This window comes from Rhipicephalus sanguineus, chromosome 4 (assembly GCF_013339695.2).
Source record: "Rhipicephalus sanguineus isolate Rsan-2018 chromosome 4, BIME_Rsan_1.4, whole genome shotgun sequence".
Lineage (NCBI taxonomy): Eukaryota > Metazoa > Arthropoda > Arachnida > Ixodida > Ixodidae > Rhipicephalus > Rhipicephalus sanguineus.
This window is the reverse complement of record NC_051179.1, coordinates 30,003,179-30,025,985: the sequence shown is the minus strand read 5'-3', so window position 1 is coordinate 30,025,985 and position 22,807 is coordinate 30,003,179. Positions and strand designations below refer to the sequence as shown.

Sequence of the window (22,807 nt, the reverse complement as noted above, 5' to 3'; positions counted from 1 at the left end):
ATAAAAAATGTCGGCCCTGCCCACAGTGATCGACAGAATTTCCATAAGTGACAGATAATTTGCATAAATGCTCCATCCAATAGCCCTTACTCATTTTCGGGACGTCAAGCACTCCTCGAGTGTTTCATACAGTTAACTTTCTCATACAGACACACGTTTGTGTCGCCGATTTTAGGCCAAACGTAATATTTTAGGTACTAACTATGCACGGAACTTTTAACTGTTGATGTTCGTAGTACTTCTTTAGCCGAGAAAAGTACTTACAGCTCGGGCGGAAACCTGTCTTTCAGAGGTGAATGGAAGGCTCGCCGTGCTTCTCTGGGTGGAACCTCCAACTTTTTCTTAGCTCGTAACCGAGTATAGCGAACGCGCAGGCGCTACGAACGTTTGCTTCGTTTCTGAACCAGCCAACGGCTACGCGTGACCCAGGCCTCACTTCCAGCTCTGTTCGGCTTCGCGTAAAGAACATTCTTTATTGTGAGGTATGAAAAGAATAAAGCCTCAGCCCGCACCATAAGAATACAGCAGGCAGTGCCAATTAGAAAAAAAAAAAAATGAACAGGGCAGAGCCAAGCTAAATTTTGACGGGGAAGGAGAAGGGGACCCCAACCCCAGGAAGCCGGACAAAAAAAAAAAAGACTACTGTTAATTGTTTACAATGGTATTCTTGCTGCTAACATGTTTCACACAGTTTAATCTTCCGCTGCTGAATCCTTGAAAGAGGTAGCTTAGAACTGGAGGCTGCTGCTTGTAATTCTGAAGTGCTTGAGCTCTTCAGTCTTGTCTTCTTGGAGACTCTTGGAGTCTCCTGCTTGTCTTGTTTTCTGTGGGAGTAGGCTGTTGATAGTTGGTTTCAACTTCTGATTTAGTGCTCTGTAAAATAATGAACTTTTGATTACTGCCCCCACCCCCACCCCGTTAGTGTAGAGTTCGTTTGAATGTGATTTGCATTACGTGTCCTTAGAAGCAAATGCGGAGAATGCATCTAGAGTTGCAATTATTCTTGCATTTTTGTTTTTCATTTTTTTATTACATTGCTGATATTTAGTGGTTGAGAGAGTGAAAGACTGGTGCGGCGCTTACAATATTCTGTGGTTGATTTGTTAGTGTGGATTATATTTCTTCATAAATTTCAGAGATGTAATTGCGTGGTTTTAATTCTGAGAAAGAGAATTTTGAAGCGTGACAAATGAACAGTAAGGTGGGAAGAGTTGTGCTCAAACTCTTTAGCATGGTGATCTATATAGCAATGGCGTATGTCCGGTTGTGCTTCTTCCACTCGACGTAAATTGTGAGCTCCGTTGCGGCCGACAACTGTGTAAAATATTAGCGCGAAGTGTTATTATTGCGTATAACTATGGTTAGGCTATTACACTTCAAAATCTGTGAACAAGGCTCCCGCGGCGGACGCCGGAACGCCTTGTTCCAATGTTAACATCCGTGGTCGGCGTTTCTTTTAATTGTACTCACGTCTTTTCCCGACCATGACGGGTTTCCATCCGACTCTCGATTTCACATCTTAATCTCGACACATGCGTAAATTTGTTCACTATATACGTCTGTTTTGTGTTGAGTTCAAGTTCTTTATGCGTATCGCACGACGAAGGCGTTTCGATTCTCCCCGTGGACGGCTATATGGACAGCAAAGCGGAACGCGGCCATCTGAAGACGAAGCTTGCCAAATGTAGGGCATCGTTATGGTGCATCGTGGAGACAGCATCGAAGTGCGCTCACTTGCTGTCCAAACAAGATGGCGGAGGGGAGCCAAAGCCATTCGCTGCGGAGGTCAGCATGCTTACAGGACGACGTAGGCATGGCTTATTGTGCGTGTAACGCACAAACTACGACGTTGATTTCCCAGGTGCGAATACGTACAAAGTTTTAAACGCAGAGCGGTCTCATGGGCTTTTCCTTGCTGTCTCTTGCGACGCTCGACGTACGGTCATCTATAATGATGCGCATATATAATGTTTGTTCTGGTATATATATATATATATATATATATATATATATATATATATAATATGTATGTATTACAATAGTATGTATTACAATAATTACAGACAATAAATAACGGACACTATTCTGTTAGTTCTCATTACTATTGTGTTTAACAAACAAAAACGTAAAACGAGCCCATAAGAGCCATCTTCTTCCCTATATATATATATATATATTTCTTTTTATTTATTTATTTATTTATTGCTTCTCTGCTTGAACCGCGAGAAGTGAGGTCAGGAAGTTAAGTCTATATCGTTGGCTTTTTCTCTTCCTCGTGAACGCAAGGGTCACCAACCGAATGCTGGAAAGCCAAGATCGACGAGAAAGGAACTCACAGAGAGAGAGTCGAAGTCGTCGATGAAAGATGCTACAACGGCTGCAACTACTACAATCATGGCAGGGGTGAGTGACGAGCTATGTACTATAGTACACGCGGAAGGGACATCGTGCGAGGGTACTTAAGACCCCTTTCCTAAAGGAGCTGCCGTAATGCGATCGCAGCGCCTCCTATCATCTGCCACGTTTAGCTGGCATATGCGAATGTGTACGAGGCTGTCACACAGCGCACAACGCGATATTGGTTGCTCTAGTTTGCTGAACATATCGTAACTTGCGCGAAGCTAGAAACATGAAAAAGGGCCGGAGGAAAGAGACAGAAGAGCGCTAAACTACCAACTGTTTATTGCCAGCGCAGGTTCCACACATGCGCAGTTGCGTGGAAAAGTTATCCCAAACATGACATCACGTGAGCAGTTCATTAAAGGACAACTCAGATTGAAAGAGAAGAATAGATGTGTCACTGACACAAGCGGACCCGTTACTTCTCATATGATACGCCTCTAGTAATTCCCTTGTTATTTGATCTCTGCTTTTGCCGGTAATCCTAGCTTGCGCAAAACGTGGCACATACGAGCATTACCTGACATGCGCGGGAAGCTGACTGCTTGTTCGTTTTGGTGCTACGTTCTACTTGTTTAGCCTCTTCGCTACCGAACAAAGGGTTAGCTAGGCAAGAAGAAGAGATGCAGTTTGCAAAATATTATTTCACGTGGTTCCACAAATGGAAAAGAAAAAAAAAAACATCGCGACAAAACATTTTATTTTCAAAGGGTAAAAATGAGTGTCCGCTAGTTGAAAATATGACAAAAAACACCGCCGATAAATGCGAAGTTTCGCTTCAGTGCTTCAAATATTTTTAAAATTATTCCGAAAAACCAATAGTATAACTTTTGTTCGCACTATTGCAAAACAATAAGCAATTAGGGATAGGCAGGCGCGAGCTGCGCAATCTGCCCACCGCCCTTTTATTGCGATAGCAATTATATGGACAGTCTCGGCTGGATTTTGCCGTCGTCGTCGCCGCCGTCATGCACCGTATATGTATAAGTATGTATATATATTTAAAAGCCCCAAAGAAAAATAATTCAGAAAAATGCTTCCGAAGCGCGGAATCCAACCAGGGACCTCTTTCTCCGCAGCGAGTGGCGCTAGCCACTACACCACGATACGCAGATCCTCCACGTAGGTAACGGCGAGCGTTATATACACACCCTTTACCGCTGGACGGACTCAGAGACGGCTGCGCTTATAAGCGTTTCTTCATTACCAGCGAGATGGCGTTAGGAGCGCGACAGGCGCATTTAAAAGTCGTCGGCGAGCTCGCTCGCTTTTTCTTATACTTGCGCAGGGAGAACCATGCCCTTCCGCTGTCTGCTCGCGCGGTTTTCTTGTGCTGAGGGGAAGAGGGATGTTTCACGCTTTCACCGTGATGTCCGCGCTTATGTTACGGAGCGTACGAAAGCCACTTGAGTTCAAGGGACGCCGCTAAACGAACAAACAGAAGATGAGCGCGAACTATCAAGTGTCACAGCTCGACACTTGAAGCACGCTAGTTTCCTTCGCTGCTTCGGCCGCCTTTGCAACAGGAGCGCTGTTCAAACTGAGTATCCATTAGCGAGCCTCACTTCATATAGCATTAGTTTCTTGCTATCGCATTCATTGCTTCGGCCTTCCGGCGAAACTGTGACTTTTTTTGTTTGCACATCAGACTCTAATGCTGACTTCTGCTGCTCACTCTTGAAGTGTATGTAAAGGACACTCTGGGCGACAAAGGAGTGAGTTTTATTGCGATAGCAATTATATGGACAGTCTCGGCTGGACTTTGCCGTCGCCGTCGCCGCCGTTATGCACCGTATATGTTTAAGTATGTATATATATATAAAGGCCCCAAAGAAAAATCATTCAGAAAAATGCTTCTGAAGCGCGGAATCGAACCAGGGACCTCTTGCTCCGCAGCGAGCGGCGCTATCCACTACGCCACGAAACGCAGATCCTCCACGTAGCTAACGGCGAGCGTTATATACACACCCTTTAGCGCTGGACGGACTAAGGACAGCAGGCGATAATAAGCGTTTCTTCATTACCAGCGAGGTGGCGCTAGGAGCCCGACGGGCGCATTTAAAAGTCGTCGGCGAGCTCGCTCGCTTCTTCTTATATTTGCGCATGGGAGAAGCTTGCCCTTCCGCTGTCTGCTCGCGCGGTTTTCTCGTGGCGAGGGGTAGAGGAATGTTTCACGCTTTCACCGTGATGTCCGCGCTCATGTTACGGCGCGTACGAATGTCACTCGAGCTCAGGGACGCCGCTAAACGAACAAACAGAAGATGAGCGCGAACTATCAAGTGTCACAGCTCGACACTTGAAGCACGCTACTTTCCTTCGCTGCTTCGGCCGCCTTTGCAACAGAAGCGCTGTTCAAACTGAGAGTATCCATTGGTGAGCCTCACTTCGTATAGCATTAGTTCCTTGCTATCGCATTCATTGCTTCGCCCTTGCGGCGAAACTGTGACTTTTTTTAATGACACTGAGCAGATTGCTGTCGTTAAATACGCTTAAAGGGGCCCTGCAACACTTTTCCAAGTAACCATCAAATAATTTCATTGAAGGAACTTATTGCCTCACGAATTGACCGCCGCAAACATTTTTAGAATCCGTAAAGTACGAATGGAGTTAGAGATTTGTCACACGCTGTAATTGCTTTCTCTCTTGTCTGGTCCAGCGAGCTGCAAGCCATGCAGGGAGGGATGGCACGGGGGAAAGAAATTACGTATATAACGCGCAGTGTGATCGCGAGCGCGGGCACGTGGCGCCATCCCGCGGCGGCCACGGAAACTATGCAACTCACGATGCTCAAATCAGCCAATGGCTTGAAATTTAGGTATATGACATCCTTTGTAGAAAGAAGAGAGAACAATTTCTAGCTGATTTTGATAATTGTAAATTCCAGGCCGCGTGCTGCGCTATGTTTGGCTCGCGTGTTCTCGGGAGCCTCGACTACCGATCGGCAGCGTTTTCTTAACTTGCTGAAAAAGTGTTGCAGGGTGAAGTCGTGTCCGCGAACGTGGACACAGGTAGCGAAGATATTAATAATGCGTGTAGTACATTAGTCATTGTAATGGAGCTCATGGCGTCCTTCTTCAACTTTTCTTTTATTATATTCTTGCCTGCGAACAGACAACTCGTTCTACGGGAAAGCGGAAAGGGGAACTCGCGTCAACTCTAAAGAGTTCCGCCGCTGGAAGTGTAACCGCGCCAAGGGTGAGTCAGCCATACGGACTGATGTATACATCAGGATCTTGATTTGAACTAGTTGGTGAAGATTCGTATTTGGAGAAAACTTTACGACGCAAAAAAAAAAAAACGCAGACACAAAATGAAAACAATGAACAGGACGGGTGCCAACTTCCAACTGGTTCATTCTAGAACAGAAACGCTTTTAACAGCGGGGCTGTTTAAAGGGCCCCTAAACCACATCCGACAAGTTTTTAAGGTTTCAAGTAAAGGCACGCATCGAGTTCAGAATGCCGTCACGATGAACGATGCCAAATGCGATAGCGCTGAGAGCTGCGGGCGCGCGAGAATTCTAAGAAACAATCCCTTCTCCTCCACGGGCCTTTCGGTAAGCAAAGGTGCGGAGAGCTGGGCTTGTTAGTTGAACATGATTAGAAGAACAGCGTGAAAACCAAAGGACACACAGGAAGGGGACGCACACAGCGCTGAACTATCAACAAATTTATTGCGAAAAAACAAAGGCATCGCCTATAAATACACATGATAACCACTCGCATAATACTGCGTCACTGGACATGGCGCAGATGGGCCACGAACAGCACAACCGAGACATATTACGACAAACGCATCCGTAGATACTGCATTTCCTTGGACAATAATGCGATTGACGGAGTGCTGACACAGTTTTCACCCGACTGCGCTATCTTATACGCTTCAACATCTTGACGCGTTAGGCGATCACTGTGTTTACTGAGTACACTACATTTCTCAAAAGGAGGTGAGCACGTGCATGACCTACAGTGGACGACTAAATAACCATCTTGTGCACGCATTACATCGTTGCCATGCTCTCTCATTCCTATATAACCTGACCTATATAAAATCTACCGCAGGTGAGAACAATCCGATTCACAACATTTTCAATACAATCGATATACCTATTTGTGTGCTTCTTCTGACAACCTTTTTCCCGGTTGATTGAATTGTATGGCCTCGTCAAGCGGCAAATATTGTTTAATTTTGTCTATATACTGTCTGTGTAAATACTGTCTATATACACAGAACATCTCATAACTAGAAAAGAATCGCGCAAAAAGCGAACATTAAGGTGGTGTTTTCTGCTCCTGCAAAATTAAACAGTAATTGCCGCTTGACGAGGCCATACAATTAAATAAAACGGGAAAAAGGTTGTACCGGTAACATACAAAACAATGCGTCGAATTTTAAAATCTTATGGCATTCCTGAGATCTCGATGCTCTATTTTTCCCTTCGCGAACGAAAGTTTTAGAATATATTAGTGACATCTCTCTCTTTTGTCTTTAGGACAGCTCTAAGATCTGGGGCGATTTCCTACTTGAACCGCCGGAAGGGATGCAGGTAAGCAAGGCACCTGTGAACATTATATATATATATATATATATATATATATATATATATATATATATATATATATATACAGGCACGTAGGCAAGGGGGGGGGGGGGCCCGGGGGGCCCGGGCCCCCCCCGAAATTCGTCCAGCCTTTTATATTCCCGGGCAACTTTTTCTTCTTTTTGCCGTGAAAAGACTTTCTTTCGAATAATTAGGCCTTGGGCCCCCCCCCCCGAAAAAAAAATCCTGGCTACGTGCCTGTATATATATATATATATATATATATATATATATATATATATATATATATACATATACATATATATATATATATATATATATAGTTGAAGGAGTGGTTGCCTTTGGTTGCCGTATAACTATAAGTATGGAGAGGTGGCACTTCAAGAAAACTTCATTTATTACGTCGACGTTTCGGTCAGAGCCTGACCTTTCTCAAGACGAAATGTTCGTGCATATTTCCGTGTTTATATGGACATCAAATGAGAGGGGAAGGAGGTGACAGAGAGAGAGAAGGAGCGGGAGGGGGAAAAGTTTGCTTAGAGCCCATCAGGAGCGAGGAGTAACACGCCGCCGCCGACAGCGGAGTGCTTCGCGACAGATTGTTAAAATTCGTCGCTCTATTCTGTCCCGTAGGGCTGGACGCAGAGCTGTCTCAAGTTAAAAACAGCCGGTGTGCGATTCAAACCGGCTGACCGGAGAAAAAGAAAAAAAAAGGGGGGGGGGGGTTAAGTGGGTGTCGGTGAGCACTGTTGACGCGACGTAACGTCCTTATAAAGCAGCATTATCCACCTCCAATCATCGACGACGCAATACAAAAAGCAGCGAATCTGAACCGCCACCAAATCCTACACAATCAGAACAAAGAAAGTAAAGGGGAACGAAGCAACCTAATTTTTACATTCACTAGTAACGCGCCGAATCTTCACAAAATTCTCAAAAAGCATTCCAATATCATTGAGCAAAGCGACCGCCTCAAAAAGCTCTTCACTGTCCCGCCGCGGGTGGTATACAGACGTCCGAAAAATGTGAGGGACTATGTAGTACACTCTAAAACAAAAAGAACAGGACAAGTTGGCTGTAATCCCTGCGGGAAAAGTAGATGTCAGGTGTGCAAGCACATGCAAACAACGACGATAGCTGAAAGTACGCATGGTAATTTTACACACACCATACATGGTGACCTTAACTGCGACTCTCCAAACGTTGTCTACCTGTTGGAGTGTGGAATCTGCGCTAAACAATACGTTAGACAAACTGATACACCTTTTCGAATCAGATTCAACAACCACCGCTCGCATGTGAACACACTACCGAACCTTCCCCTTTCCAAACATATTAAGTCAGAAGGTCACAGTTTCGATTCCATTAAAGTAACACTACTCCAAGGAACTTTCCGCTCTCAGAGAGAACGTGAACAGCCCCCCCGCGAAGCGTACTTAATACACAAATTCAACACCGTTGAACATGGAATAAATGAACATCCGGGTGCTCTTCCTGTTTTACGTGCCTTAAAGCGCAAATAGTACTTTAAATGAAACTAACATCAACCCAACAAAATACGCAGCAAAGATGCATGTGTAAGCCAATGCCTTCGGTGATCGTACCTGCAGTGTTTTTCACCCTTTCATGTGTGCCGTCTTTTACCTTCCCCTGCTTTGTATTGTGCAGCGCTTGATAAGAGCAGCAATCGATCAATCTAAGTGGAAGCCCCGCCCTCCCTCTTCCTTCTCGCCCCTACTTTTTTTTTTTTATTTCCCTTCTGTGGATCCTTGACCGGAAGTCGCTAATGTCACTCAACGTATTCGTTCTCGCTTTGGAAGCGGGCGTCGTTTATCAGACAAACGAGCAGGCTCTGCAAGTTAGACGGTATACAAGACTCTTTCGGCATGGCCCAAAAGTACAATACGCCGCGTCAACAGTGCTCACCGACACCCACTTAACCTCCCCCCCCCCTTTTTTTTTTTCTTTTTCTCCGGTCAGCCGGTTTGAATCGCACACCGGCTGTTTTTACTTGAGACGGCTCTGCGTCCAGCCCTACGGGACAGAATAGAGCGACGAATTTTAACAATGAGTAATAGCCGACGCATAAGTATAAGCTCTGCCGCGAAGCACTCCGCTGTCGGCGGCGGCGTGTTACTCCTCGCTCCTGATGGGCCCTAAGCAAACTTTTCCCACTCCCGCTCCTTCTCTCTCTCTGTCACCTCCTTCCCCTCTCATTTGATGTCCATATAAACACGGAAATATGCACGAACATTTCGTCTTGAGAAAGGTCAGGCTCTGACCGAAACGTCGACGTAATAAATGTTTTCTTGAAGTGCCACCTCTCATGCAACACCATATATATATATATATATATATATATATATATATATATATATATATATATATATATATATATATATATATATATATATATATATATATATATATATGCACCCTTCAGACCGCCAAGCGCAAAGGATCATATTCACATGAACATCGTAAAATCGGTGTATCCCGGAAATCAGTTTTTTTTCTAACGGACACCACGTCGCAAACGCATAACACAACTTTAACAAGAGGTTTTGCCCCCGCCAGTATTTACGAAACACCTCATAACAAATTGCGACTGCCATGCACCTATCCAGTGAAGACTTGACAGAGCTGGAATACATCTGCTAACTATTCACAATACGAGTGAGGCTTCATGCAGAAGCGTCGCCAAGCGGTGGCACACCAGGCACGGGCCCCTGCCCCCCCGCCCCCACCCCCCGAAATCTTGAGCACAAGATCACGCTCGACCACCACTTCAGAACAAGGTCGTGCCATGGCCCCCGTAACAAATTTCTGCCACTGGCTTCGTGCCAAACGACTGTCGTCGTAAAGACGTGTCCCGTAGCAGCCTGCCCCCCGTTTTTTATTTTTACGTTCCTGAACACATCGCAATTTATCTAAAAAGAGCTAAAAAAATTAGATATGGTGCAATTTTTATACCTTTTCCGTCACCTCACATGTTTCATCTCTGCAACGCCGACGCCTTATATTAATTTACACCTGGCTCCCTCCTCGCGTTTTCATTCGCAGCGCACTCACAGTAACGCTAAGGATGGCGTAAGCAAAAGGCGCGCGTTCGACAACGCAGCGGCTGGGGCGCGTTGCATTACGATCATAAACAATCGGCAAATATAGATCATAAACAATCAGCAGTCTATGGTCTTGTGATTAGAACATCCCTAACAGCGGCAAAAGAAAGCGCCTCGAAAGGCCGCAGAAGTTATATGCGAGATCATGGGCTCCTTCCTTGCCGAGTTAAAAACCTAAGGCAGTCAAAATTATTCCCAAGTAACCCTCCCCCCCCCCTCCCATCCACCTAATAGAACCTAGCGTACTGCTTAGTTTCGGGACGTTCAATTGACACAGTTCTTAAATTCTTCAACTATACATACGCGTAGCTGAGCGCCAATAAGCTACAAGACCCCCTCTTTCTCTTCACTATATTCTAGAGTGGCACCATGTCCCGCGTCCGAATGAAGAGAATACAAGTGATCATCATCGTCGCCGCGACAACGCTGTTTCTCGGCTGCACATCCCTGCTGATATTCCTCCTGTGGGCCTTTTCTCAACCCACGATAAAGTTCTGCAACACACCCGATTGTCTAAGGCACGTTCTCGAGCTAAAGGCGGCCATGAACACCAGCGTCAAACCGTGCGAAGACTTTTACAAGTTCACGTGTGGCTCATGGCAGCCTGAGGACAAAGAGAGGTCCATGGTGGCGCGAGTCTTCGACCACTCGACCATAAACGCCATCAAAGAGATGGAGGAGGGTTCCAGCGACAAAGCCGTGGTGCCGAAGGCCCTGGAATACTTTAGGAGCTGCATCCGTCGACGCGACCTGATGCCGGCCGAGGTCGAAGTGTTCATCGAGTTCAAGCATCAGCTCGGCTTATACTGGCCGGAGCAGCCGCAAGTGGCCATAGACGCCCTGCTGCCGTTGCTGAACATGACCATCACGTGGAACATCAACCTCCTCTTCCACCTCCGGGCGCTGCCCGCCTACAAACGGAGGCCGCAGACGCTGTACATCAGGCGAGGTATATTGAACACCAAGTGGTTGGATCCCACGTGGACGCCACTAACATTCGCCGAAGCCGTCAGAATGCACTGCCGCGTACTCGGGGTCGCGGCGCCGTCCTCCTCGAGCATCCAGGAACTCAAGAACACAGTGGAGGACATTATAAACGCCGCACTCAAGGTCCCGCCGGACGCCACTAGCGACACACAGTTCAAACTCAAGGAGATCGAGCTGCTGATGCCCAAGAGGGCCGACGACTGGCTCAAGCACCTGAACATCCTGCACAGTCCCCAGTTCACGTGGACGCTAGACAGCCCCGTCGCGCTGGAAGATGACGCGATACTGCAGAACATCTACACGCTGCAGCAGAAGTACAGGGACAAGAAGCAGACGCTCCTGGAAGGCTTCGCGTTCGTGTTCGTTCGGACGACCCTGTGGCTATTCGCGGGGAAACCCGAGATCCGATACGGGACCGACCCCGAGGTGAACCGCAACATATGGAAGCGGGCTTGCCTCTCGTACACGACTGCAAACTTCGGTCTTCTCGTCGCGGCCAATCACATCTACTCGCGCTACACCCCAACCGTGCGCGCCGATCTCGAGCGTTTCCACAACAGCATCCAAGGTGCGCTCAAGGAGCAGCTGCAAGACGCCGCGTGGATTGACGAAACCATCAAGAATAGGGCGACCGTCAAAATAGACGAGCTGACGCTGAACGCGATGCCGGAGGAGAACTTCTTCACCGACGTCAATCTGGCTCGGCTGTACCGGGACTTCCCCATTATCGGCCCGTCGTTCATAAGGAACTACATCGACGTAGCCACCGCCTACCGACTTCTCATCGGCCACGATAGTTTCATTAGCGTGTATTCCAAACGGCTTGGCGGCGGCGCGCCGAGCCGATATAACTACTACTACAACATCGCGTATATGTCGCTGGGTGCCATGGAGCCTCCCATACTCTACCTGCACGGCACCATGGCCATGATGTACGGCAGCTTCGGCACCCTAATCGCCGAGTGCTTGGTTCGCTCATTCGACAAGAGAGGCGTCCTCGTCAACGACTTGGGAAAAAGGGAGCACTGGTGGGACTCGCCGGCTTACACGCAGCGTATCGGCTGCGACTTGTTGCCTGACTCTAAGACCGGTGGCGGTCAAGGCGGTGTCCCCACTACGCTGCCACCCGGCAGCCGCGATCCCCGGGAGGTTCGCTTCTCGGCCCTGTTCCCGCTGGCGCCGGCGCTGACGACGTCGTTCTTCGCGCACCGCAAGGCCATCGCCACGGATGGGTACGTCCAACGGCGCCTGCACGGTCTTGACGACTTCGACGACGACCAGATCTTCTTCCTGAGCTACTGCCTCACGACGTGCGCCGTCAACAGCGCCGGCGACTCGTGCAACGTGCCGCTGCGACAGATGGACAGGTTCGCCAGTGCCTTCCAGTGCGAACCCGACACGCCAATGAACCCGCAGAAAAAGTGCACGTTTTTCTAGTAACTGTGAAATTAGTTTTATTTTGTATGACTTGTAATTGCTTTCGCAGCGCGTTTTTTTTATTTATTGTAATATCGTTTTCTGGTGGTGCAGTTTAGCTGTTGTATTTATTCAACTGTTTTTCTTCGCAAGATTTGGCGCTGCGCAGGAGTGCCAGCGGCTAACTCGGTGCGGAGCAACTTCGGCGCTTCGCCGCTCTTATCCAAAATTTATTGTATGTCGCCGTATGCACAGGTTTTCTTTTTTCTTCTTTTTTTTTCTGACCGCCAATGTAAGGGCCGTACTCGAGCAGGCACTACAGCAATTCACGCGTTGTGCCTCATGTGACCGGCTCCTTTCGCGGAATTTGCGCAGCTACCGTCATACTGCAATCAAAGGCTGTGCGTAATCCTGCGTTCCTTTACAAGTACATGCTTGTGCGCGATTTGGATCTGTGACTAGTTGTCACGCGTACTATTTTTGACGACCTGCGTTATATGTTGTTTAGCAACGACTGGATAAAATAGACGCGGAAGCAAGAAGTGGTCATTTGATAATGATAGTATGTCGCACTATTAGCGCTTTCGCCGATGTCTCTGCCAGTGCAATAAACTGCAACCGCAAGGAACTCAATTTTTCTGTGTACTTTTCAGTGATCCTACTCGAAATATACCAATGCGTTCCTAACATGTCGACAGACAATGAAGGTACGACTTAGGCTGAACTGTTATCAGGCGCCAGCGTGCGAATATGTGCGATTATTGGTGACGTGCTGCTGCGTTCTTCCCGTCATTCAGGCTTTCCACAGTGTTGAAATGCTACTTGGGGTCAAGTTAGAGGTAGCCCGAGGTATAGAGCTTTTGACGTTAATCTGTCTCGTCTGTACCCTGTAACTCGATGATCTCGCAAACTTGTGAAACAAGTCCGCTGCGGTGGTGTAGCGGTTACGCTGCTCGGGGGCTCAATCCCGGCTGCAGCGGTCGCATTTCGATGGAGGTGAAGTGCTCGAGGCCCATTTGCTGTGCGATGTCAGTGCACGCTAAAGAAGACCAGACGGTCAAAACTTCCGAAGCCTTCCAATACGGCGTCCCTCATAATCATATCGTGGTTTTGGGACGTAAAATCCCAGATATTAAATTGAAACAAGTAATAGCATGAGAAGCGAATATGAAAACTTGTGTTGGGGAAGGAAGTATTATATCATGCAAGCAATTCCTTGCTTTAACACCGCACGCCGTGAGCTTTCAGGTCGCGAATGGCGTGCGCATTATCGGTGTGACACGTCAACCTTGATAGCAAAGTAGCGAGATCCCGAGTTTTCAGGAAAGGGAACGCAAATGCAACTAAGCTAACATTGCCATTATAATGCAGCGTTGTACGGAACGACGTTCCAGGAACTAGTTCCTTTTTGGAGGAACGGAGGAACACCACCGTTCCATTGAGGATCGGTGGAACTGTAACGTAACTAGTGATGCAGAAGTATCGATAGTACCATGGATACTATCGATAGCTTTAGATACTATCGATACTATCGATAACGTTTAGTTCGCTAAGAGACTGTAAAATGGAGAAGTGAGACACATTACCGAAGGCCTTGGTCAGGTCCAATGCGAGGATGGCTCTGGTGATGTGTGGGAAAGTTGGATTGAGCACATCCTCCTTAAGCTGTAACATGACATCCTGAGTTGAGAGTCCCGCTCGGAAGCCATACATGGTGGAGGGAAAGAGTTTTTCCTTCTCCGTGTAGCGGTTAAGGCGATTTAGCATTACATGCTCCATCAGCTTTCTTGTACATGAGGTAAGAGAGATCGGTTTCATATTCTTAAGATCTAACGGTTTATTACTTTTGGGGATGAAAGTCACCTTAGCTGATTTCCATTCCTGGGGCAGCGTGCCCTGCTCCCATTGTTGATTCATGTAATTGGTAAGAGCGGCCAATTGGGAGTCAAAAGACTGGGTGTCTAAATTTCGGAGTGTTTTGTTTGTAACTCCATCAAGTCCTGCAGCGGATGTGGTGCGAAGTTTGCTTAGGGCAGCCCACACTTCCGTCTCTGCAATCGGTGCATCCAAGTCTGGGCTGGTAGCTCCTGTATAGGTAGCAGTGATGGAAGCGACATTTTGCTTTTTGGAGCACATTCTGGAGCCGAAAAAACGCTAGTTTGGAGCAGCTATTGGCATTTTCGGAGCAGATGGCAAAATATTCCAAACGACTCCTGGAGTTTAAATCATTATTTAGGCATCTCATAAGTATTTATACTTATTATTAAACATATTGCACATACAATTATCACTGCGAATTGCACAAAAACAAATAATTAAGCAGATGGATGGTCACTGAACACTAAGTAAGATGAGCTATATACTTTAATTTTTCGGGGACTTGTGGCAGAAATTATATAAAACCGATAAAGCTGAGCTGCAAATTGTAAAAGAAACCACAATCACGTACCACAGTTTATAGTCGGTAATAGAGCAAAGCAATCTGTTATTTTCATATTTCCCCAAAATAGCCTGAATTTAAAATTTCAAAAAGAAAAAACAAAACAGAAACTAAGTGCGGATAGGTTGAAAAAACAGCCTTGCCATTTCTTGTGGCAAAAATGAGGTCGAAGCTGACAAAGTGATAAATGTGATCAGTCACACACCAGACTCGTCCTATAAGTAAATATCGAACTAATCTCACACACATTTTACCAAAATAGTATGCCTGTCAGGTACAAATATGCAGCTAAATCGGATATAGGTATATCAACAATGCCGCTACTTGTGGCATTGTCAGTATGTTAGTATGGAGCTAGTACAGAAACTCCATGCTAGCATACTATACATGCTATACTCGTGGACAGCTTTTCTTGGCAATGAAGGAAAGGCTACGGGGGCAGAGCTACTGAACATGTACTGCTCTGCAAAGTAGTCCGGTTTGGCGCGCATTTCGAATTTTTTTTTTCAGTTTGTGAACCTTCCGTATCTCCCGTGGCGGCTGTTCGATTATTCGAGTGGCGATGGTCGAATAATAACATTGCATACTATTTGCTTCGTCTGCATAGTCATTCATTTGTTAGTGAAATTCGTCAGAAGCTCCTTCGGCGAGTCATCGGAAAAGCTAGAGGGTGACGAGCGCTCACCTGAAGACGAAGACGCTATTTTGGCTCTGAGGTGCATGCAAAAGGTGCGACGTTTTCACGCGTGCAAAAACGTGAAATGACGTTGCGCGAACTAAAACAGATATAAATTTTATATCTCCTTGGTGCATGCTGCGCCTCTTTTCTAACAGTGTCCCGTAGGAAATAGAGTAATGTTGTTGGTATTTATTCTCACGGAGAAAACACGGACGCCCTTGTGGGACTATACTCTTCAGTGGTACCACACGCGTAGTTTGGCTCTGCAGCCTTCTCTTCATGGCCAAGAAAAGTTGTCCGTGAGTATAGAATGATAGTAGAAAGCTTGTGTTTTGTTTCGTTTAGGCTCGCTAGATGATCGTGTGCTTAAAGTTCATTGTTTTCAGTTTACCAACGCCATTTCCGAGCAGCTCCGGAGCAGTTACTAACAAAAATTACAGTTTGGAGCAGCATGGAGCAGCATTTCTCTTTTGGAGCAGTTTGGAGCAATTGGAGCAGCACTTCCATCACTGAGGTACGTAACGATTCTCGCTTTAGGTCAGAGAAATACGGGGTTTTAAGAGCGGCTTCAAGGTCTTGCCCCTGCTTCTCTACCTCAACCAAGAGTTTCGTAATTTGCTTAGTACATTCAGAGCGCGAGGAGCATGGATCTAACATATGACGAAGCAGGGACCACGAGTTATTCATATGTAGATTGCCGCCAAGTCGGTTGCATATCTGGTTCCACTGCTGTGATGCAAGCTCGGCCGCGTGTTCAGTTCGGAATTTGGAGAAGCGATGGCTCAGAAAATTGCAGCATAAACTTGGTTACCCGCGCGCATGGTAGATAGTGGAGCCGGAGAAGCAGGATGAAGGGCAACGAAGTTGACATGCTTGTGTTATTCAGCAGAGCGCTTTGCTGACACATGATCATAAAGTCAAACTGTTCAGCTGCAGCGGAACTGCGCGGCTTCGAATTTATATTGCATTTTATGATTTCAAAATTAAAAAGACCATCAAGAACTATGTTTGTTAATTGTAAGGTGTGACATGGTTGCTTTCGGATATGAATTTATTTATCGACATATTCCGCCATTTTCGCTGAAATAATTTATTTCTCTCGCCGAAAAATTGCTCATAAGTTCAGAGAAGCCGATAATGGGCTGTCGCAAATATTTTTGCAATATGGCCGGCCAGCAACAGCATCATTATTCACACCACTATCGATAGTATTGTCACGTGATTGTGACGGTAAGGAATGCTGCAGCAAGACTGGCAAATACGGAGCTCTTTATATGGGCGAACTTGTGCCCAGAAAATCAAAACTCAAAATACAAGCGATACACGCTTCGCACTGATAGCGGCAAGAACAGTCGTCGGCCGTCCAATAATGTGATCATCGGTGGAACGCGTCGTCTTTTACACATCAGTCATCGAACCTTCCAGCGCTATCGCTGGTTCTCGCGTAAGCTCTCGAATAAGCTTGACTATTCGCGTCCGGCGCGTAGTCTTAACAGAATGATCTCAAACAAACAATCGTGAAGCTTCTCAAACATTACGGCGCGGTCTGTGTCAAACATTGCTAACAATCTTCGTGGGTGAAACCCGAATACATCAAAACAAAGCAATAAACACGCGTGGCAGTAATATCGCTAGTAATATTGACCATGGTATTACCGAGTGCACTATCGATAGTTTGTCGATATTAGCAGTATCGATAGTTTGTTTACACTAATCGACAGTTTAAAAAAAAAACTATCGATGCTATCGATAGCCAATTTACCGATAGTTCTGCATCACTAATGCTGGCACCACCACGTTGCATGCGTGGTATACATTATGGGTTTCCCACCGCACTAGAGACAAGTGTCGCTGTATAAGGTTGCATGTATCTTAGTAAAAATACGTAGACATGGATATAGGATTTGTCTGCAGCTGCCGCAACTATAAATACGGTATGCGGCAGAACATATCATCGCAATTAAGACGATGATTGTAGGTGGCGCTGATGGCTGACGAAGAAGACCTAGCGCGCGACATCGCGAGGCAACGGTTCGCGAGCGGGTTGTGCCATTCCTCCAGGATCAACCAACCAACCAACCAACCAACTGCCTGCCGCTTCATCGACCGTCACCGCACACGTCGACCCCAACGCAGCGACAGAAGCCTCGCTTCTTCATCCGCCTTCTAAACGCCCTTGTCGATCACTATGGCCGCCCGCGCTGCAGCGGAGAAGCGGAATCGCTCAGCAGGATCTAGGAAGTCTTCAAGCTCGTCCGCCAGTTCAGGGAAACGAGTAAGTCCAGGGGTTGTCGCAGTCAAGATAGACTCGATCGGCAGACAGATTCTTGAATAGCCCCATGCACTTTTCCGAAATTTCGCAGCTTGGTTAAGCCAAAGCTTGGTTAACCTCCCTGCCTTTCCTCTTCGTTTATCTCTCTCTCTCGCAGTTCCTTTTCCCTGAGCATGGCTAGCCCATAGGAACTTCTCTAGTGGTTATTGAGGAAAGGAAAAAGGCACCTAATTTCTGTCTGCCTTGAGGCGACACGGCGCAGTACCTTTGTTAAGACCCAGCCTTTCTATGCTTTCTCTCTCCCCCTCTCTCGCCTAAAGGTGCAAGCCGTTAATGCGTGCTGTCTTCTTAGAAATTACGGTTCCAAAGCTGTGGCAGGGGGAGGTTTAATACGCAGAGCACAGTATAACTTAGCCACACGGCCACAGTTGCGCCACACCATAAATGGTTACAACCTAATAAAAAAATGTCAGCCCTGCCCACAGCGATCGAGAGAATTTGCATAAATGACAGATTATTTGCATAAATGCTCCATCCAACAGTGCTTACTCATTTCCGGGACGTCAAGCATTCCTCGATTGTTTCAGATAGTTAACTATCCCATACACACACACGTTTGCGTCGCTGATTTTAAGCCAAACGTAATAGTTTAGGTAGTAACCATGCACGAAACTTTAACTATTAATGCGCGTAGTATTTCATTAGCCTAGAAGTAGTACCAGGGGCGTATCCAAGAGGGGGGGGGGGAGGTTGGGGGGTTCAAACCCCCCCTCCACACGAATTTTTTTAAGTTTGCATGTGTATATATACACGCACACATACAAACACACGCACGAACATACATAGCGTATGGTTGAACCCCCCCCCCCCCCCCCCGAAAAATCTTTCTGGCTACGCCCCTGAAAAGTACTTACAGTTCAGGTGGAAACCTGTCTTTGAGAGGTGAATGGAGGCTATAGGCACGGTTGTCTGGGCGGAACCACCCATTTGTTCTTAGCTCGTAACCGAGTATAGTGAACTCGCCGGCGCGTACGAAAGTTTGCTTCGTTTCTGAACCAGCCAACGGCTATGCGTGAACCAGGCTTCACTTTCAGCTTTGTTCGGCTTCGCGTAAAGAACAGTAAGGTATGCAGAGTTGCGCTCAAACTCTTTCGCGAGGTGATCTGTATACCAATGGCGTATGTGCGATTGATTGTGCTTCTTCCGCTCGCCGTAGACTGTGCGCTCCGTTGCGGCTGTCAATAATGTAAAACATAAGCGCGAAGTGTCATTATTGCGTATAATTATGGTTAGGCTATTAGACATCAAAATCTGTGAACAAGGCTCCCGTGAATTTGATTTGTGAACAAGGTTCCTGTGCGGGAGCCGAAACGTCTTGCTCTTATGGGAACATTCGTGGTCGGCGTTTAATTTACTTGTCATCATGCCTTTTCCCGACCAGACGGGTTTCTGTCCGACTCTCGATTTCACATCTTAATCTGGCAACACATGCGTAAATTTGTTCACTATACGTCTGTTTTGTGTTGAGTTCAAGTTCTTTATGCGTATCGCACGTCGGTTGCGTTTCGATTCTCCCCGTGGACGGCTATATAGACAGCTAAGCGGAACGCGGCCATCTGAAGACGAAGCTTGCCAAATGTAGGGCATCGTGGATACAGCATCGAAGTGCGCTCCTTTGCTGTCCAAACAAGATGGCGGAGGAGCCAAAGGCATTCGCCGGGGAGGTCACCATGCTTGCAGAACGACGTAGGCATGGCTTATTGTTCGTTTAGCCCACAAACTGCGTTGATTTATTTCGCAGGTGCGAATACGTAATAAGTTTTAAACACAGAGCGGTCTCATGGGCTTTTCTTTGCTGTCTCTTGTCAACGAGCGATGTATGGTCACCTATAACGATGCACATAGTGTTTGTCATGTGCTTCTAGACTTGGAGCGCGAGAAGTGAGGTCAGGAAGTTAAGTCTATATCGTTGCCTTTCTCTCTTCCTCGTGAACACAAGGGCCACCAACCGAATGTTGGAAAGCCAAAACCGACGAGAAAGGAACTCACAGAGAGAGAGTCCAAGTCGTCGACGAAAGATGCTACAACGGCTGCAACTACTACAATCATGGCAGGAGTGAGTGACGAGCTATGTACTATAGTACACGCGGAAGGGACATGGTGCGAGGGTACTTTCCGAAGGGAGCTGCCGTAATGCGATCGCAGCGCCTTCTGTCATCTGCCACGTTTGGCTGGTATGTGCGATTGTGTGCGAGGCTGCGCAACATCGAACGTGCTCTCGATGAGAAATGTCAAACACGCAGTACGCAACGCAATATTGGTTGCTCTAATTCGCGCAGGGCTTCTTAAAGATAGTGGGGGGGGGGGCTCCATTTTTTAAGGAGGGGTTCGCCCCCCCCCCCCCCCTCTCCGCAGGTCACTGTATAGCTTTGCGGCACCCATTTAACAAGGGCTGGACTTGATTTTTTGACAAAAGTGTTTTGTGCGGGGAAATTATCTCTTCAATTTTCCGAATGATGATTTATTCGCGATTATTCGGTTGATTTGGTGCGAGCAGAACAGCAGAACCGTTATCGTCGACTGCTGCATGCATTTTCCCAAGACACTGCACACGACGGGTCACCACTGTGTTCGACTAAGCTTCTTGGCACAGCGTACGGTTTCACGAGGCACCTGAACGTGGAGCTACCTGCTCGTGAATCAGTGAAGGTCCACCTAGATGTCTACAGGATACCACTCAATATTCATACGGAGCGGCATGGAAGGGCCTTTTAAACGCCAGCAGAATTTTGTGTTCTTCATTAAAGACTTCTCTTTCTCACTCAATATTCATTCGTTTAGTTGTGCATTACGAATCTGGTGTAATGCCAAGTACGCATGCATTTTGCCTACTTTTTTAGGCAATTAGGGGTGAAAATAAAATACAGCATTATCATGCCTGAGATTCTTATTGCAGTGAGTTAACTAATGAATCTTCTGCGTTGCAACTAGATTTAGTTCCTTCGAGCTCACATATATTTATCCCTTTCCATCCTGTATCTTTTGAAAAATTGTATCCAGAAATGCCAATTCTTATAGTGCTTGATTGGATATGGACAGTGAATAAATAACGGAAATACACTGAGAATAATACACTTATTTGTAAAATATTCATAATAATAATGATTGTTGGGGTTTAACGCCCCTAAACCACGATATGACTATGGGGGACGCCGTAGTGGAGGGCTCCGGAAATTTCGACCACCTTGGGTTCTTTAACGTGCACCTAAATCTAAGTACACGGGCCTCAAACATTTTCGCCTCCATCGAAAATGCGGCCGCTGCGTTCCGGATTCGATACCGCAAAATATTCAGAAGCACCAGCTTGTTGAATTCTACATACAGTTGGCTTCACTGCACTGAGTATCCTAAACACAGCTTCTGTGGCCTGTGCAAGTTGTGACGAAACTTACTTTCACACAGAATAAGACGTAGGTGTGCGTGTGTATATATATATATATATATATATATATATATATATATATATATATATATATATATATATATATATATATATATATATATATATATATATATATATATATATATATATATATATACACTTCGAGGTAAAGGACACTCTGGGCGACAAAAGAGAGTTCTAAATGACACTTAGCAGATTGCTGTTGTTAAATATGCTTAAAGGGGCTCTGCAATACTTTTCCAAGTAACCATCGAATAATTTCAATGAAGGAGTTTATTGCCTCACGAATCGACCGCCGCAAAAATTCTTAGAATCCGTAAAGTACGAGTGGAGTTAGAGATTTGTCGCACGCTGTAATTGGTTTCTCTCTTCTCTCGTCCCGACGAGCGCGCTGCAAGCTAAGCAGGGAGGGATGACACGGGGGAAAGAAGTTACGTAACGCGAACGTCATGACATTGAGCATTTTATTTTCCTTTTTTCTTCGAACACGCGGCTCATTAACAGTGTGATCGCGAGCGCGGGCACGTGCCGCCATCCCGCGGCGGCCACGGTAACTATGCAGCTCACGGTGCTCAAACCAGCCAATGACTTGAAATTTGGGTTTATGACATCATTTGTAGAAAGAAGAGAAAACAATTTCTAGCTGATTTTAAGAATTGTTATTTCGAGGCCGCGTGCTGCGCTATGTTTGGCTTGCGTGTTCTCGGGAGCCTCGACTACCGATCGGCAGCGTTTTCTGACCTTGCTGAAAAAGTGTTGCAGGGTGAAGTCATGTCAGCGAACGTGGACGCAGGTAGCGAAGATATTAATAATGCGTGTCGTACATTAGTCATTGTAATGGAGCTCATGGCGTCCTTCTTCAACTTTTCTTTTATTATATTCTTGCCTGCGACAGACAACTCGTTCTACGGGAAAGCGGAAAGGGGAACTCACGTCAACTCTAAAGACTCCCGCCGCTGGAAATGTAACCGCGCCCAGGGTGAGTCAGCCTCACGAACTGATTCATCTTGATTTGAGCTAGTTGGTGAAGGATCTTGATTTGAGGTGGTTGGTGAAGATTCGTATTTGGAGAAAACTTTACGACGCAAACAAAACGCAGACACAAAATGAAAACAATGAACAGGACGGGTGTCAACTTCCAACTGGTTCATTCTAGAAGAGAAACGCTTTTAATAGCGGGGCTATTTAAAGGGCCCCTAAACCACCTGCGATAAGTATTTAACGTTTCAAATAAAGGCGCGCATCGAGTTCAGAATGCCGTCACGATGAACAATGCCAAATGCGATAGCGCTAAGAGCTGCGGGCGCGCCAGAAATTCCAAAAAAACAATTCCTTCTCCCCCACGGGCCTTTCGGTAATACCCAGTGTTGGCCGCGACGTCAACGTTCGCGTCTGGTCATGTCAGGAACAAAGAGAACCTGTTTGTCTGCTCGCAGGTACGCGCGTTCGCCGCTCTCTCAGCACACA

At 46.4% G+C, this 22,807-nt stretch overlaps 1 protein-coding gene across 1 annotated transcript; it reads left to right on the top strand.

Moving 5' to 3' along the window:
• Positions 1–10,452: 10,452 nt before the first annotated feature.
• On the top strand, positions 10,453–12,507 carry LOC119391112 (neprilysin-1). The gene has a single exon (XM_037658787.1). The coding sequence runs from the start codon at positions 10,453–10,455 to the stop codon at positions 12,505–12,507; it is 2,055 nt and encodes a 684-aa protein (XP_037514715.1).
• Positions 12,508–22,807: the final 10,300 nt, after the last annotated feature.

Excerpts from the sequence above, each read along its gene's own strand:
- LOC119391112 (XM_037658787.1), top strand. The coding sequence starts at position 10,453 with ATGTCCCGCGTCCGAATGAAGAGAATACAAGTGATCATCATCGTCGCC.